General features: G+C 43.1%; 1 protein-coding gene across 1 annotated transcript in view; it reads right to left on the bottom strand.

Moving 5' to 3' along the window:
- T265_07089 (hypothetical protein) overlaps positions 1-19223 on the bottom strand; it is a gene marked incomplete at both ends in the record, with an annotated part of 117177 nt that extends 97954 nt beyond the window's left edge. The window contains one exon of the mRNA XM_009172527.1: positions 18938-19223. Coding sequence (XP_009170791.1) covers positions 18938-19064 — 127 coding nt within the window. The remainder of the gene's footprint in view (positions 1-18937) is intronic.
- Between the last annotated feature and the right edge of the window lie 406 nt (positions 19224-19629).

The raw sequence follows: 19629 nt of genomic DNA on the forward strand, positions 1-19629 counted from the left end.
GGGTGTCGAGGCTTGAGGACTGATTTGGAGATTCCTGAAGATGTCGGCACCATGTGACGAGCAGATGCTGCACACAAAACCGATGCATGACGAACGGAGTCATCGGTCCTAAGTGCTGGGCCTACAAGGAGAGAGTTATTAATGGGGTGGGGAGAGGGGGGAAAGAAAAAGCATGTGAAAGAGAAAGAAGGGAGGCGTCAGCAGTAACCTGTTTTCGCTTATCCGCCCTGCTGTATGCAGCAAGTAAGGCGACCCGGCTGATGGCACCACGCGACGGCCGATGTAGCATGAATTTATTTGTATATGTGCGATTCATGGTTGTATGTGTGCTGAGTTACTGCCAGGGCGCCCACACCTAGATAGGAGGACGATTAGGGCCCTCAACCAAAGTCTTTGGCTCAAAAGCCTAATCGCAAGGCAGCGGTGTTTGGCGGGAAATGCAAATGCATTACCATTTCTACGGAACAAGTCGCCACATGTTCCAACCCCCAACCTGGAGGGCCAGGAGACTGTGTTCATCAGACCTCTAACCATTGACCAACCTGGTATGAGAGACTCTTTGAGTGTCGCGGGACACTCTCCAGTATAGCTCAATGGATCGCTGAGGTGCGCAAACCGTCACACCACGGCAAGGTCCAGTCTCTTCGTGACATAAGCAGCCTACTGCTTTATATTCCTTTTAATTTCCAGAATAGGCATTTCGATAGTTGAACAATTCTCCTCTGAGACCACATATCTTTAGTCTACAGTCTCGGCTGTGCATCCTACCTGACAGTGTGAAACAACCTGTACATTCATTAGTTTTGGCTGTATTGATTTGTCCCTCTCCAAACTCCATGGAAACGCCATCGGTTGAAGCATCATGATGTTGTTGCACATTACAAATACTGAGCTGCATTCGGCCACCGAATGATCATTAACTGGCATGTTTTGATCTGCTTTGAATGAGTAAAACGCTGTGATAGACATAACTCTTCTGACGGTCACTTTCTCAAATTTGAGTGATGCGCTGGATCTAAAGTGTTCTAATCCACTAACTGGCTGACTGATTTTTACGCACCTGAAAATGCTTCCTAGATGAAGTCTGCTTTCGAAAAGGAAACGCTGTACTAAAAGCTTTAAACATAAGTCGAAACTTCCCAACCGGTGTCCCTCTTTGCGGTTTTTTCTTAGTTGCAGTGACGGATAAGGAGTATGCTCATTTTACTCAGTCGAACTAGGCAGTTTAATCAGAATCTGTAGGATACAGCTTATATCTAACAAACGGAATAGTCAGTAGTGACCAAAGGTTGGTAACAATCGACGGAAACGTTCTCATGGTTCTAACCGTCTGTTTCATGAATTTCCTGATGAATATTTTAGGTCTCCAGAATGACCACGAAAAGTAGCAAAACGTGAACAAGTCAGTCAGACCACAGAGGTACCTAATCTATTATCCGGAGTGTTATTCCCGTTGTAATACATTTGGGTGCATCAGTTTAAGGGTTAATTCAAACAGGCATTACCACACAGGAGCATTTATTGCATTCAACTACTGAATTGTCAATCATGCGTGCCCGAATCTTAATCGGTCTCGTTGATCAGTTATGTGGCCCATTAAGGAACAGGGATCATTCTCGGGACACGCTTTAGATCTAATCAACTGAAACTCAGTTCTTGTGCGCTGTTGTTGATTTAGAAATTTTATTCAAGTCATCCGAATCGTTGTTACTTTGCGGACAGCACTGAGATGAAACATCACTGTCTTTCGTTTGAAATACTCTTGTGCCCCGGTAAGAAAGTAAACTTCTTGTAAATCAAAGAAATCATGAGGAAAAATTCACTAAAATTTTTTGGTGATCCACGCCTAACTTTGGAGCTTGTATTATGCCGCATAGATCAACTGAGATAGTAGAACTAGTATTCATGAGCATTCGTACCTCCCAGGCCTAGACGCGTTCTGAACCCTTTCAGGGTTGTGTATAACTAAAAAATTCAAATCTCGTCGTTCAGTGGCCTCCAAAATCAGTGAGCCGATTATACCTGACTGTCAGTTCACTTGGTTTGTGCACATGAAGATTCCACCGCAGTATGATTTATTGACTAGACATTCGGCCAACCGCATTCATGCATGGGGTGAAATATTGCGTGATGCACTCTTTGGTACCACCATTTCAAAGATTCATTTTCTTCAGAAGTTTGTACTTTCATGCCCTACCGGTGGATCACATGGTAGCGGCAATTTGGACGATTCTCAGAGCACATAACAGCAAAACTGAATATGTCAATCAATTGGTTCATTCCCGTCACTGAGAGATGAACATGGGATCTTTCTCATGTGACCGGGAGCGACTATATCTTATCTACGTCGAAATAGAATGCATCCGCAAACCTAGTAAGATTCAGTGATTTAAATAACATCCCCTGGCTTTCAGAATCATGGTGGAGCGAATTTCTTGTGATAAGTTCCAGACCCTTGGAATGGGCTTATAGATCGATGTAGGCGAAACCGGAATTTGTCTGTGAAAGAATGAACACCAACCTCACAAGTAGTATCATAGCAGGGAATATCGGTCTAACCAAGATATCAGGCGAATATGGCGTATCCCATTCTGCCAAATACCGCTGCAGAAAAGATTATCTGGATCCATGTTCACATCATTTTAGTCTCATTCTAGACTCTCATCTGCACCTTGTCAAGCTGCATACGAGTGTTTGACTTTATCTAGGTGAAACAATGCTTTAATACAAGGCAGACAGACATTTATCAATGCGGAAGATTTATTCGACCGAAAAGCAGGGCAAGGAGTTTTCGGTACAATGTTGAAAAGCACAGAATGCAAAGTGCGAATATTTTCTAATTAAATAGAACAGCAATTGTATTTTCTTGACTTAATACGATACCTATAGGGTTGCCTAAGATTCATAGACAGCCCACAACCGATTTCATCCTTCTTGCTGTTCATCAGACAAGCACATACTTCGAGTTCACGTCAACCTTATATTCTACCGGAATATGGACTGCGCGCAATTCGCGAAGTGCACTCTGTTTTATGTTGCTTTTGTCAACGAAGTAACTGACAGCCTGTATTTGTTATTCTTCTGTTTCGTGTGTCAGTATAAGTTGTGCAACCTGATTCCGCTTCCTTCGACTCCAGTATTGTAAAACCCATCTTCAATTTTCCTCAATCGAATTCTTACTCCCTATGTCAGAATTTCGGCACAGACCCGAGATGATTCATTCAACTATATCTTAGTTGCTGAATGTTTATTTTACAATAATTGCATCATTAATTAATCGAATAATATTAATCCTAACATCAGATTAATGGGGAACTGACAGCACTGGATTTTTAGCTATTTTGCGGAAAAGTGGGGAAAAGTTCGTAAATCAGTGATTCACAGCCATACGGAGAATTCTAGAGTTTCATCAGGTCAACTGGTGCCAAGCTCTTGCTATATGAATCACGAGTCCGTTTCGCCATTTATTTGGAGTCTTGAAACTGAAGTGAACCCCTCAAGGCAGACAGGTTTTGACTGAAGAATGCTTAGGAGAAAAGAGGAGAGATTGAAAGCAGTTGCTGCGTTTTGTCAATGGTGAACCATGATCTTTCCTGTCGCTGACACAAAAGCATCTCACCTGTGAGAATGCGACAGCAGTCAAAAAACAATGAAGGAAAAATGGTAAAAGGTCATTTGAAGCGTCCTGTTCCATAAACTTTCTGCAAAATTTCTGAGCTTCTTCCAAAAGACCAAGTGTGATGCAAGATTTCAAACATCTGAGAATAAGTTTACTTAAAAAACTCACTCGGGGTTGGGTGTTTAATCAGAGACATTGCAGCAGAGAAGGTAACCCCTCGTGTCATAGAGAGCATGAATTATGAATAACACAATCAAGTTGAACAGTTTCCTGGGCAGATGTACTGAGATACTCTTGAGATGTCTTTCACGTAGCCGGGCAAGAGCCTGAAGTTTTATGCCAAATAATAATCGACATATTCTCTAACGCCAAATTCACTTAGTCATAGTGAATTTGGTGAGGGATAGATGACCATTCTTCCGCGAGCTTAACAAGCCATCATGTACTTAATGAGTTCGGACTGCCTAAAGACCCGGCCGCATTTGACATTAATTTCAAGTCGTTGGCTCAAATGCCCTTTTAAGAATATCAGGGCGCTGACTTAGTAACCTGTCTGTATGCGCTGAGTTTAGATCTTATAAAGTTACTTGGAGCTCTTCATTCCCTCCTGACTTTGATAATACATTAGGCGCTTTTCGGCCAAAGCGACAATGTTAATAATACTAATATTAGTAAAATTATCAATAGTTAGCCGGGATAGGGAACAGGCCTAACCGACATATTTAGGAAGGTATTCTTGGAACGGTCAACATTCAGGCCAAAACTGTTACGGAAGGCCACTTATTTATTTGGACTGAGATCGGGGTCCTTTAGAAATCAGATTGATAATGGATCCGCACTATTAACTAACAAACAGGTTGTATTTATTCACAAATCGTATAATTATTTCATACAATTTAGGCCTGATGGAACATTACCACTCATGGCGGTTTGAACTATTTCGTCCTTGTCCGGTCCTCACAATCCTCAACAGAAAATGACGGGAAACAACGAAAACAAACGGCAAAAAACAGCATGCATGATATACTTCCCCATCGGCACTTCCCTCTCTTTCTCAACAATCGGTTCTGAATCGGCCTTAATACTGATCCCCGAGGCCATCGAATACGACGAACTTGTAAACAGCGTATTGGGTACTATATTCATAAAATTTCACTTCCCACTCCGGCAAACATACACTTCATGGGTGAAGGACAAACCTGTATTGTCTTTGTGTCCGGCTAAACTGCAGAACTACAGAAATACTTGTTTTCCTTCGCCTGAGATTAATGATGCGGGCTGGTTCCAACAAACTCCGTGCGCCTTACGTGCGCAACTGAACACAAACGCAGGCGTGTGTGTATCGATCCTTGTGCTTGCACAAAACCACTGATCAAAATGCACCCGGCAGTCGGACAAGTGCAAGTCGGGTCACGTTTTGAAAATGAAAGATGGGCAGTATGCCGTAGATATGCAAACTTCTACATTCCAAACCCGTTCGTTTATAGCAAAAAGCTGAACTGCCAGACGGAAGAATGTCGCCGAGATCACCACTACGTATAAGACGGACAGAAAGAAGGCGGTTTTATGAACTGAAATCTATTGATCTGCGTTGAGGAAAATCGAATCGAGAAGTCTGACAGTCTGCATGGCATGCGAATATTCCATGACCTGAAGATTATTAGATTGCTGACAAGCTGCATACACACAAGTTATCTGAGGTAAAGGTTCTACTGTTTAGGTTGACACAAGCTCCGTGAACTCTCACGGGATTATTAAATCTTATATAATTCTGGGACTAATAGATTTATTAAATAGGGAGGGAAAAGGCACAGAGAAGAATACGAAATAAACATGTGAAAAATCAGTAGTTGATGAGTGAATAGCTGGTGGAGTTCGAAACTTATGAAGGCGAATCTAGGATGTTAAAATATGATAAATGAGAGGACAAAAATATTAAATCCAAAAGTAGGCAGAATTAGGCGGTGAAGTCGAGCATCTCTTCTGTCGTTGATCCGGTCTCAGCAATACAAAACCATCCCTTTCTGAACACATATGTTTCGAGGCAACGGATGACTGCGGCCTCTGTTCAGCGCAGGGAAGTTTTCAGCTACGACAGATGAAAACTCGGAAACAGTCTTGTTTGTTAGGGTCGTCTGCCGCGTCCATGGTATGATTTGGCAACGTTTAACCTTTGACGTGGAATGAAAGGTATTTCTATACTCTACTAGAATAAGCCTCCACACTTAGTTTTCTCTATGTAGACGCAAATCAATAGAAGAAAATAGCTGGACTGCGTTAGCTACATACGTTAGTTATTTCCTTTTCATATATGCCTTCACTCTACACCTCATAGTCGGTGACTGGTGCGGTTGTTAATGTCGGAAATATTTACGCACGAAGAGCAGGTTTCCTGCCTGACCAGCCGCCCTGTCGATATCTTTTATGCAAGATACATAATCTGTTAGCGACGCTTTCTATAAACGGCATCACGGGGTACACCACCGAGCGCATCAGAACGTGCACATAATAAATGTCAGTTATGAGCAAATAACTTTCAGGAGTCCCCACTATCAGTGTGGTCCCGTTGATTATTCTTAATTACCTAACTATGAGTGGTGTGTAAATAAACGCCGAAAAAACGGTTAAGTTTGCTTTGGAGTATGCGTGATTGACGAAGTCGCAATTTTCGGCAAGAAACTGAGACTAAAGAATTAGTAGAGTGACTGCCTAAATTAGGGAGGGCGTAGCGCAGTACATTGTAGCATAGTACAGTACAGTAACTCGTGCTATGTATGGTAGAGCAATGTATAGTTTAGCATATGGCGTATTGTGATGTGCTATAGTACAGTGTATTATGGCATGGCGTGGTGCCCCATAGCACAGTGCAGTGCAGTGCAGTATAGTGTAATACGGTACAAAATAGTTTAGTATACTATGAAAAATATTTGAACAGAAGCTACTCCCGAAACATTTTACATACTTTCAACATTTCTTTTCGTCCCGATCTGCCAAATTATCCATTTGTTTACTCATGCCTGAGGATTGATAAGTTTGATCCGACACACCAGGAACAACATTTTATGGACTTCTCGGCGATGTATTAAGTTACAACAATTCATGGGTTGCTTGTATTACGACTGTTCGGGTGACGACATTCAGCCTGGGATCATGAGATGGGTGTGTGCAATTTAGCCCTTCGTAATTTACCCCTGAAGTGAGCTGGAATAAGCTAAATCGGCCATATGCGTACTTCCCACTGTATCAAAACGCCTTTTGAAATCCTAGTAAGACGACGATTTTTTTCGCAGAGGTTGACGTGGGATACCCGTTCGCCACATAAAGATTTTGCCCTTGAGCAGTCTTAGTACCGCACTCAAAGGGTGCGAATAGTCACTGGGCCAACTTCTTGCATTCTACCAAGACGAATTCGACATATGCAATACCCATGGTTTCATTCAGTGATGCCGAGTGAAACCGCAGTTCGTTAAATATAATTGAAGAATTGTATGCGAACAGCCTTTACAGGAAGAAAGCAACTACGCACACAGATACATGAGAATCTACAGCACATGTCCTGACCCAATAAGAAGTGTTAGTAAACGATTTCCCAACCAGTTTTCCTGAGTATGATTCCAAGCTCTCAAGGAGGCTACCGCGGAATGTGCCTTTCAGAGATCGTTGATGGTCTGCAGCAGAAATCCGAGTGTACACGGTTTCATTAGGTTGAATTTAGTTGTTAGGAGTGTCCAGCAAGCGCACTCCTGGTACTCTGCATTTGAAACTGGCGTAACAAAGGTTTTTGGCACCAGAGAGCAGCAGGTCAATTCTTATGGGACAGAAAAAAGGAAGAAGTGTTCACAGACGAAAGTGGGTTCTGGACAACTTAGCCTGACTGAGGGACAATGGACAATAAAGAATGTACAGTGGTCGAAATCAAACTAAGGAATCTTTCATGGCTCGGGCGCACCTTCTGCGAGAGTTAAAGTTAGGGGGTGAACATCCACGGTCGATTTTCATATTTGGGTACTCAATATTCATATTCTATTCAGATGTTGTGGACAAGTCGAAGGACTGTTACTTCATCCGTACATGGCTAAGAGTTCTCGGTAATTTGCTGATCACAAATTTGTGTGGAGCTGAGAGTGATATAGATCACGCACTGGTACGCACCACAGTAGGTGTCAGTTTCTGACAGCTGTTTTGGACCGAACTAGAAGAAGAATCTATAAGCAAGTATGTTAGGATCCTAGAGTACCAATAGATTAAATTACGACTGTAGAGAAAGTGTGGGCAAAGTCTAGTAGGTAGCCAAGTCTAGAACACCGGCATAATTTCGCAGGCCGATTAAGAACACGTATGATGGCGCCTGCTCAAATTGCAACTGCACTAAAACAAGAAAGGGGCAAGGCTAGTATTCTGAGAGTCAGTGATCAACATTTAGCCTCATTCAAAAGAAGTTGGCAACCATCAAAACGAGTTTTGTGATAAACAGTGGACAGAAAGCAAAGGGTGAGCGCGAGATTCTAACTTCTCAAACGTTCACCGAAAAAAGACAGGATGAAGAGGTACATGGATGGCTGCTGTCACAAAAAACTTCTGCTGGGCTCACGCCCACAAAAGACTACCGAAACGATGAAAGCCTGAGAATTGTGACCAATTCTGGCAGGTTAGAAACGTCAATATTGATCAACCGGCTTGCGAACATGTATTCGAACCATTCTCAACATACAATGAAGATCAACCTGAGTAAATTACCTGCTGCAGGGAGTCATAAAACAAATGAAAGAGAGAAGAGCAGCGAGTCGGGACGGAGGATAAACATAGGACTGTTTGAGCTGAGGATCGACACTGCCGACCTAATTTTACGAAATATACATAGTCAAGAAAATAGAAGAAACAATAAGAAAATTCCCGAGGGTCCAAATTCTCTTTAACAAAGGAGAAGTGTATCAATAAAAGGTGAACACCTACCGCGGAACCGATCTTTTGTTTGTAGCAAACGTGATTTTAATTAAGGTTTGGCATTATAGAGGATAACATTCCTGATGTTCGGTATGGATTTCAAAATGGGGCAGTAAGACCGACCTACTTTTGGAGGAAGAAAAATAGAAGCGAGATGTCACGAACGGAACCAGCTTCTCTTTGTGCACTTCGGCCGAATCTCCAAACAATATGGGTTATCCTACGAAGGTTTGAACTTCCGGACGGATTCATATACCTCTTCAATGACTTTTATGTTGTTCGATTCGCGCTCATGCATCCATTTACTTAAAGTCGGGAAGAGAGTGGAGCAGGGTTTGTTCCCTACCGCTGCCTTGTTTAGTTCAACCATTTCGCACAGTGGCGTCTCATCAATGTGAAACATATGCAATTTCGACATCGGTTGTGCGAACCGTTTCTGCTACATGAGAACGGCGTCGTCATGTTGTCCTTTGAAAAATATTTCGTCTTGCTTCCATATTCCGAGGCGGGACTGCACAGGCTGTTTAGGGTCATTCGTTCAAAAACACTTCGCTTTGGCACCGCAGGTTTCAATCGTTCGCAGCGTCGCCCGGTCGATTCCTGACAGGTGGGTCAGTCCCTTGACACAACCAAGACAACCACCGGGTTATCGTTCGAGGCTCCGGACAAACCAATCATATCACTTAAGTGTAAACACTGTCGCCTGTTCAGATGCGGTAATTCAGGTGCGTCCAGCGTGTGCCGGTGAATTGTGGTTACAAGTTCGCCTCTCACATCAAGTAGCTGGAGTTTAAAACCCCGGTAAGACAAAGGCAACGCACTACTGATGGGCTCTAATAAATGGAAAACTCGAATCCAGTGCTTCTCCCTTTTGGTACGGACGGGCGAGAATAATTGCACCAGAAAAGGAGGAGGGATGTTCAAAGGAGTGATCTGAATGTGCTTGGGCATAAGTATTTTAAAAATTGTTTTGTCATCTTGTATTGCGGGGTCAGCGGAAACGAAAAGCGTCGGGCTAAACGGCTGCAACATAGCACGTAGTAGAGATTTCTCCTGTCTTGATAGCGTACTGTTTACAGACTTTCACTGGATAGTATTACAACCTGGTGTACTGGGAAGGGCACACACAGAGTCATGTATGAAGCATTTACAAATATATACCAGGATTGGGGTGTCTTAGGCTGTTCTACCGTCCCAATTAACGTACGGCCGCCAACGTGCTTGTCACTAGACAGTCACCGTGGTTATTTGCATTTTCCTTTGGACAACAATGGAGGAAACGAATCTCGAATCTAGAGTTTTTAAGAAGAGCAAACGTTAATGGAATCGAGTTGTGCCTACAACAAAACTAGCTATAGTGATTAGGCTAGTGGAGAAAAGTGATCAAAAGTCGCTCCACTAAGCAACTCGCCAATGGTTAACTTAGAAAATGATCAAACGATATTTGATTTATTTGCAAGCCGAAAGATTTGTCTGTTAGCGTTTCACTATCGGCCTAGTTCAAAATGATCTCACTTTCTTATCTCCATTGACCATTCAATTTTTGCAACCATGTTGCCCAGATCAGCAAAGATACCGATAGCCATCACCACACACGAGCCGACAACACACTTTTCGAGTGCCAAGACAGTTCGGGCTCGACAAGCCGAATTCGCACTACCTAAATAACCTTCAGGAAAGTATGGAAAAGTTGGCTTCCAGTTAAGATCACCGGATGATCGACAACCGAAATCGCTTTTCCTGGACGACCATCGGCGGATATGCTTATGTGGTACCGAGCAGCATTATAATGAAACTTAAAGGATTGGACAAATGGAATGCGAACCTCATTGTTTAGTGCGGAGATAGGGTTCCTTGTGATGACGGTTAACGGCTGCCAGCTGTGGATCTTATTCTGTCGGGTCCAAAATCTCACTAGCAGTCGCGAATCTGGCTTCACGTTAATCGTGTTTTTTATCATACATACAGACATGCATTCTGTCATTCAAACATGTGGACAAGCACAAATATATCGGATGCGGGCCTACAAAAAAGTGAAGGAACAGAACTGACCCACGCAAATTAGCTGAAGCAGTTGCAATATCAAGTGAATAATCGATGATTTCAGGTCAAACAGATCTCAAACTAACGCTGGCTTGATTCTCTTATCAGAACGCCCGCATTTACGACACGATAACTTAAGCCGCTCCGCCCTAACACCGGAGGAATATGAAATCGGATACCACTTATGCGCAATGATTTTCACAACTGGCCAGCAAGTGCAGACGAAAAGCAAAAGTCCTTCTCATCGATTACCTTGATCTCCTCGAAAATATGTGATGTTGATGGTACTACGGAGGGCTGATTTGCAGCGGTTTCATCTGTATACAGCGATAAGCCGCGAAAATTGACTGGGACATACTGATTTTTGTGTATTTAAGACTGGTTAAGCTAAACAATCCTCGATTTCATTGTAAGAATTTCTCTCGGCGACCACCATCGAAGGTCAACCTTCACTGGTGCCGAATGAATTTAATTCCCAATAAAGTACTGGTTGATGTAATCCGGTTGAATAATCTCTGTGTTTGTGTTTTATTACGTTTATAATACCCCTGCCAGTTGAAATGAATTTCCAGCTTTTATGAGAAGATAACGTCAACCTGGATTAGGTGAGTGGACGTCACTAAACACTGTCGGTCAAATAGTTGTATTTTGATCTATAATTTGAAGGTGACAGTTTTCACGAAGGCATACATACATCTTACACAGTATCAGCATTCTTTTGCAAAGATTATTTACCGCTGAGAAGCACCTGTAATTAAAAGACTGTTACCAGATCTCGACTACACTCATTCTGGTGTCTTCTACCAAATAAGCGATGGGAATACTATCCCTTAACACCTAGCCGTGATTGACATCAGCCTCTGTCCATAACGACAGTCAAGACTTCTTATGGTGAAAAAAATCCAGGCGAAAGAACCAAAATATCCAACGTTTGTGTGCGCGATTCCTCCTTTACACGTCGGGGTAATCTCAAACCCCAGATAGATCCCTCTCTAGTCTTGACGTCCAAGTTGATGTATGCTCCGTTGTCTGAGTAACAAAGCTTCAGCAGACAAGACAAAACAGACAATCTACTTTTCAGTATTTGACTGCAGAATGAGGCGTCCCTGGAAAGTCTGAGTAAAAATACATAGATATAAAACTATCAAGTAAGTAACACAACTAAAGTTATTTCAGAGCATTTATGATACAAGAGGGCCTCATGAAAGCGCAACCTAATACTCTCGGATTAAAGGTATCGACATGTGTTGGAAACCAAGTTCCAGAGATATGCTCATTTGCATACCAGTTTGTTTTTTTTAGTGGGAGGTTTAACTGTACCCGAATGGAGCTCCCGTTCCTGATGTTCTTCACCTGAATGTAATGCATCATGCCACCTCATGTTTCACTTGTGCAACGCATTCATTTGAAGAACATGAGCGGGTGGTTAGGCTAGGTGCAGTCGAGTCTCCATTTAAACCCAGATCAGGGCGAAAATAGTTTTAATTCGCGGAGTGCATATAATTTGAGTTCAAGGGGACCGCACATATTTTGGGGGTGGTAATTCAAGGGGACCGCACATATTTTGGGGGTGTCAAGAAGTGCGAAACCGGTTGTGAGCCGTAGAAGAGTTTTCAGCAACCTTAAGAGTAAGACGTTCTGTTAAGATTACGGGCATTTCCCTACGCAGTGGAAAGCTGGAGAAGCACAACTCAAGCCTTTACACATCAGTTACAGACTGTAACTTAAAATAACTGTCCGGCTAATTTACCCAGCACAAAGCATTGGCTAAATAACTCCCCAAATGCTCTGTCTCTTAGCGTTCGCGTTAGACTGATTTTAATAGATGGCAGGCAAGTCCTATTCAGCACTTCCACTGTGATAATGCACACTCGTCCATATTAACTACGGGGGGTGGTACATTATGATGTTGGTTTTCCGGTTGGTTTTCATATTTGTTTTACTACTAATGAGCGACAAGACTTACCATTGTTTATTATAACGCCGTTTTGCTTCCCTGTCGCATCTTCCCCAGATTTTCGCTGTCGCTTAAGGTTGACCTACTCTCTGAATACTGATGTTGGGATTGTGTCGCCTGTCTGACTTCGCCTGCAATGTCGCGTCAACTCTATCCATTTTCGGGTGTCTGCTCTAACGGAAAAGTAAATCATCTAGGGGTCAAACTCAAAACCCTAAATCAACTTCCTCGGAAGCCCTAATTTTTACTACCTTCATATTGCATCTTGTCTGATAGTGCTTGTTTGGATTTTGTTTTAATGGCCCTAAGCGTGTACTACGATATGACACATGGCACGTGCTACTGTGTAACGCTCTCAGTTAAAGAATGCGGGTCTATTGAACATGTACCGAATTCCCCCGATACACATCTTCCACACAGTTCCCGTTACCTCCCAAACGTAGTGAACCTCTTCTGCGCCGTTAGCTCTGTATGCTGTTCAACTGTCCCTTCTGCTGCTCCAATTGCGCTTTGTTGACTGCATATTCTGCTTCACTGATGACGTCAATCAACCGATTTGTTCTTGGAACCAGTTTTCAATTCAAGATATATTGCCATCATCCGTCCATTCCTACTGCTCACTGAATACGAACCGCGATAGCATCAATTCATTCTTAGCCACACGGATCTTTGGTATTTTTGAGTGTTTATCCTTTGTTGTCTCTAATAGATTGAATTATGTACTGTTAGATCACTGCGTACATAGTCTATGAACAATATTCAGAATGCGTTAGCTAACCAGGTCTGACCTTCAAACCCACAGCACACACCTAATGAAGATTCAGCCATTTGGTAGATAGGACGCTAGATTCATGGATCAATAAACTTCACAGTCCTCGGAAAAGACATTCAGAAAGTTTAGAGAGTCTAATATTGGGTTAGCTATATTCGGTTAGCTATAAATAACGAAGACTACCAAAGTCAGATGATGATTTAAGTACGATCAAACTTGCTTGGAATTCCTAAGTCGCATTTCTGAGAGATAAGTGTCTCGAATACTTCGGTTTGTTGAGTGAGTGACAAAATGCCTCTACCTCGAATAGTTCATATGTTAGTTTCCAAAATGTTCATCTCTAAATTCAAATGCTGTTAACTTTGTCTTTCACCTAATCAGTATTTGGTGGACAGGCATCCTGGTACCTGTGACACCATACTAGGCTGACAGGCCTACCCGGGGCACATGTGGTTAGCACTATGCCTTGGTTGATAATCAGCTTAGTCTGGACAACGCTGATCCAAAAACGTCAATCCCCGTTGTACGCAACCTGTACCCGGACGTGGAAGTATATGCAAATGTGCTGGTCAGTGCAATGCGGTTCACTCTGCGGATCTGCAGCTGTAGCAGTAGCGAAATACAACCCAAATTTCACCGAGGCGCGTTAGTTAAAATAGGTGGACAGAACTTGAAATCATGTACCAGAAAAATTAAGTTTCTAGAACGGAACTGAGAGTAGAAGTTAACATTCACTAAAAAGGTAATCAGATTCACCTGCGTGATACAACTCTGAAGGCACGGGGTTGATCCATGGCAAGAATGGCGGTACTTGATTGTCCTCTTTTAGCTGGAATGTATTTGACCATAACGGGAAATGTCAGGAAACTACATCAGCTCATATTCTACTCTGGAATAATTGGAGCCCAGTCTTATGCATTTCCTGCTGTGTCATTTTACATTAAAGTGTTTTTTGCCCGTACAACTCATTATTTTACTCCACTGCATTTGGTTACTTACTCGGTTAGTCAATCTATCTAGCCTAAACAGATCATTTTCTTCTGAACTATGTGGATTTTTATGAGAATTTGAAATTGTTCATCCTGTAAGTAAAGCTTATGCTGATAAGTCTGGAAACAATGTACAGCTGTTTAATTCCTACTGGGATCATCAGCAGTGCGTATCTCAAGAAATTAGGATTTTGGGACCCGCGATCATTCGGTCAAGGGCTGAACGCTGAACCGTTTGGCCACGAGCGGCTGATAAGCAGTGTTGTTAGCTATCACTTAGAAAGGACAGCGCCACTCATCCTTCGATCAAAGAAGCCAGATCACATGGTCACTGGCTGGCTCCTTGAGTGACGAATGACTCGATGGAAATTAGGAAGGCAGATAATGCGCATTTTTTAAAGCTCTTGACCCTAATCCCCAAATAATCTGTTTACATTCCGTCAATGACATACCTTTTACTGAGTTGACCTATCTAAATGTATTACTAACCAGGGTAAAAAGCATAGCGAGCAGAGCTTGATCTCTGTAACTGTGAATTGGCTAACCCATCGATGACTCATTCAGAAATGCCACTTTCGATCTGGAGGCGAAGCAAAGACAGTCAGCTACAAAAGTTTTTGCCCCAAACAAAATGCGATTTTCTACTCCAAAATCTTTGCCTCGCAACGTGTAGGTCTGTCATCGTCCACGGCGTTAATAATACCATAATCGTTCAGCCGTAACACACTTCCAACGCCTGGCTGCCATGCCATCAGAAAGAACCACAAGGGGTGAGATACTGTCATGTTGCCCAAACCTAGACAGGAGCAGTCGAGATGTTGACGTTGGGTTCAAACGGACCTTCCTGTCAGTAAGTTTGTGCCTCAATTACTGAGTTGTGTAGAGCTGTTAACCGCAGTTCTTCATAATCAACATCTTTGACAGCTTCTCCAACCTACGACCATAATTAATTTGAAGGCTTTAGCATGACGAAAAGACTGAAAATGGACGGGGAAGGGACTTGGTGCTTGCCTACCACAATCATTCCGAGATGCCCAAACCTCCAGACACAAGCTCAGACAATTCGGATAGGAACAAGTTGACGTCGATTAACAGCTACTTCCTGCAGTGTCTATGACCATACACGGTGGGTCACGTGTACCCCATCCTGGAAGACGTGTCGCAGCAATAATACACTGCCTTCATGCCACCTTGTCAGGACAAAGACGTACCACCACTCCGCTTATATCAATTTAAACTGGATGCGAAAACCAGCAGTGATTTCGGCAAACGGTGATTCAACATGCACAATGCATGACCAAACCAAGCACCTTTTGGTGTTGAACACATCGTTCGATTGAAGTCCCTGTTAATGATCGAACAAGTGTTATTCGATTGTCTTGCTGCAGAAAACTGTAGATGACTTCGCAGGTCACTACTCACATATTCGTCCACGGACCACATCTGTCACACTACACAACTTCGGGAAACTCGAGTGCCTCTCATAGGGTCAGGAGTAACCTGTTCGGTGACTGTGCACCCGGAGGCATGGCCTTACACTTTCTGGGTTCAAAGAACGTGAAGAAGGAAGGGACCAATCTGGTCAGTTCATCCAGAAGCGTGCCTACCGTTTTTTCTCTTCGAGGATGATGTCATCCGCATATTCCGAATCAACAAGGCTTCTTTCAGCGCCTCTTTGTACACCATGGTTTTAACGACCTACTAGCAATTATCCCATTATTTCGTCGATCAAAAAAATGAATGGCAATATAGAGAGTGGGCACCCTTGTCGGACATCACTCCTCGTACGAAAGCTTTTGGAGAGCTAGCTGGGTACTCTAATACACCAGCAAGTCTAGAAACACAAGGAGCTTCCCGGGCATTTCTTTCTAGATAAGCGTGTTAAGGAGAACAGACCAGTCAATAGAGTCCAATGAGCCTTAATTGAGAAATATTAAATTGTTGGTCGCTTACGGGGTGGTTCCAGCAGTTAAAGAAGTGTAAAGATTTGGTTCTCAAAACACCTACGAGGCCGGAATCCCGTTTACTGTTATTCGGTCAATGCTTCACAGGGCAACATAAGGCAACACAGGACAAGCAACACCAAATCTTTACGAATGGGGTCATACTGATCCCTGTGCGGTGGCCGCACTTAACATGGACCTCTTTTCTAAAAAAAAGGCACTATTATCGATTCCGTCCAGTTGTTTGATGAAGTCGCATTTCTCCAGGTGGTGTCAAATGTTTTAAACACACACAGACTAAGGATTTCACCATCATCTTTGAATACTGCGGGTGAGAGTTCATCTGCACTGGGACGTCGGTGACAATTCGGAGAACATATGCAGTCATAAACCCCCGGGGCCATAAAAATTTCCACGGTCATTCTCCAGGGTCTTAGTGCAGGCTGACAAACCAAATGGGCGGTTGCAATTGATCCGAGAAATGCTATTCATTTTTCGGCCCAGCGGTCAGTCCCTCATTTCTTGTCAAAAATGGTCGGGTCAAGGATAGTGCCAAAGTGTCCAAACCTAGACAGGAAGATGACTAAGGTTCCCAGTCAAACCAGAATTTAGATGTGTTGGCGGTAATTGCCAGTGGGTTGCACTGGCAACTCCACTGCCAACTCCTAATCTTGGAAAAGTTGGAAAGTGTGTTTGTGAGAACCAACCTGGTATAAGGGAGTCTGCGAGTAATACACAAACGTCCGCTAATGTAGCTCAGTGGGTTAAAGAGGCGTACAAGCCGTCACACTAGAGTAGAGTCCAGTCTTGTTTATGAACGATGAAAGGATACATACGTAAAAGCACAAACACGAACCGGGGACTTCTTAGAACTTCACGGGTCCGTCATATCAAAGGAATAACAGAGGACAAGTGTGTTGCCTTGGCAGCCCACTGGTGGTTCCAATCTTTTCGAAGCTCTTCAGAAAAACATGGTCATCGAATGGCAGATCCTGGTGGGTCTTCAGCTGATACTAATTATTTTGTGAACGTATATGTTCCGCCAGTTTGTACATGTGCGAGAATTCCGTAGAAAAGTAGCAAAATTTCGCAATGGATACGGGCAAGGAAAACCTGTACTAGCTTCTAAAAATGGAAGTGGACTTCTTGGTGTACGTAAAAGACGGTGTGGTATAGCTCTTTACCTCATCAATCACACATATGACCTTTGCTGAACACTGATTTACGGAGAGGAATTCAAACCACCACATACGTGGTGGCAAAACATTCGTTTTTTTCCAAGTCACTTCGGCTAGGATAACGAATTTGTACCAGGTTATAAGTGTTGTTTTCACTTCAGAAAATTGGCAGTTGTTTGCGGGGAATATAAGGGGCCTCAATGTGCATGTGCATTTTGACAGGTTCTATCTAATGCATTTGGTAGTAGTAAGGTTTTCATACGGAGCAACATAAAGCAGAAGTGTACATCTCTACAATCTGTCAACAAGGTGCTTGAAAATCAAACCTTACAGAACTTGAAATATGATTTGCGAAATAGCAGTTTTATGCAAACCAAGAAACCAGGGATGAAATATAAAGCAAGAAAAGTTTACCAGTCAGTTTTTGGTAACAGTGGCAACGAAAAAACAGATTAAACAGCGAACATTTTAGGGCAACTAGGCTAATGGACGCAAAGGGTTACGTCATGTACTGCAACAGCTGATAGTTATTGTCACTGTTTTCGGGACAAAACAGTCGAATTACTTTACAGAAGCAGCGAATTGACCACTGAAGTTTGGGCCGTGCGTCTGATGTCTATTGACCGTATTTCAGTACTGTTTACGTCGGGTGTTAATACATACTTTTTCCCCACAAGAAACATCATGTAAAGGGGGGCCATCCTCTGCAGAATAGAAGTTGTCCTTATAGTCAATATGTAGTTGGTGTCAGATCACCATGGCAAATAAAACCAAACAACGAAGCGAAATTGACCGTTACTATGGTAACACTTATTGATTTTGCAACGCATCGGCAGACCTCCAACAACCCTACTTCAGGTGTTTGCGTGAAACATCCTATCACACAATAACGGAATTCAATACCAGATTTTATTTGCGATTTTCTATGTAAGACTCGGACGCTTCAACTGTGCATGCATCTGTTCACAACCTTCAGTGCACCTTAGTGTAAAGTTGAAAACGTCACAGAATGGCCAGGAGTTTGCAACAGCCTTTCAGATGAGTATGAGGTAAAAATACTGTTAAAACTAACCGTGGTCGCTAGATTCCCCGACACCCCCTTTGAGACAACTACAAACATGACCGTAGACCTGACGAAGACTACTAGTGTGGAACTAGTGTGGAACTACTAGTGGAACTACACTAAATTAAGGAAATGGGAAAACGTAGGAAATTCCTGGTGGTATATATACTAAGATGTGTTAAAAGAGAGGCCATTGGCTGAGCAGTGTTAATTCGCTCCTCGTGAGAAGAGTGCAGTCCAGCGTACGAACGGGCTGACAAGGTCGACGGCTAAGTTGCACCTTAGCAAATTTCAAGTGCTTCTAGCATTCACAAGACATCACCGTAGAAATTATCTAAGCAACTTTCATTATGCTGGGGAATGATTTAAATGTTCCGGAATTTTCAGTACTTATAAAAGCCATTACTTAAAAAGCCGACTAAAACTTACTTCTCAGTTCGAATCTCCTATCTATCGGGCCAACAGCTTGAGTCCAGCCTGAAGGATAAAGCAGTATAACCACAAACAGAGACAAAAGTGTCCACCATGGTCTATTGTGTATATCGGACGGATACATGGCGAATTACGGCTGCTGTCCGAGTGGTAAGTGTAGTCCACGTGGATTACCAGCCGGTTTTACCAGCACATAAGCAAGACACAAGATGATGTCAAATTACGCAATAGTGTGTCTTCACTATGATCCTCACAATGCCAGATTACGATTGACCGCTTACGAGCTCGCACTGTTCACCAAACCCACTCATCCGCCTGTTATTGTCGTGCACACGCGGTCGTTCGAGCGTGAGTGGAACGCGGAATGCACACACACACGTAGTTGAGTGTTGTGGCTGTGTACTGAAGCACGAAATCCAATCAAAACACGGCTAGGGTCTGAACCACAACGTGCACACTGAGCTACAGGTAAGCCGGCATGCAGTTCGCTTGCGAAACTGCGAATCGATACACAGAAGCTTCAGACCTAGACTGTGCACAAAACTACCAACAAACCAGTGTCGCCACAGCTGGGAGCGCCTCGCTTGCAGGCTCGAAGGTGACCGCCATGGTAGGGTTGTTCCGGTCTCGAGGCTGTGGTTGTGGTTGTGCGCGCACACCCACACATGGAAATCTCGGGACAGCAAGCG

Source organism: Opisthorchis viverrini (genome assembly GCF_000715545.1).
Source record: "Opisthorchis viverrini unplaced genomic scaffold opera_v5_156, whole genome shotgun sequence".
In the NCBI taxonomy this organism is placed as follows: domain Eukaryota; kingdom Metazoa; phylum Platyhelminthes; class Trematoda; order Opisthorchiida; family Opisthorchiidae; genus Opisthorchis; species Opisthorchis viverrini.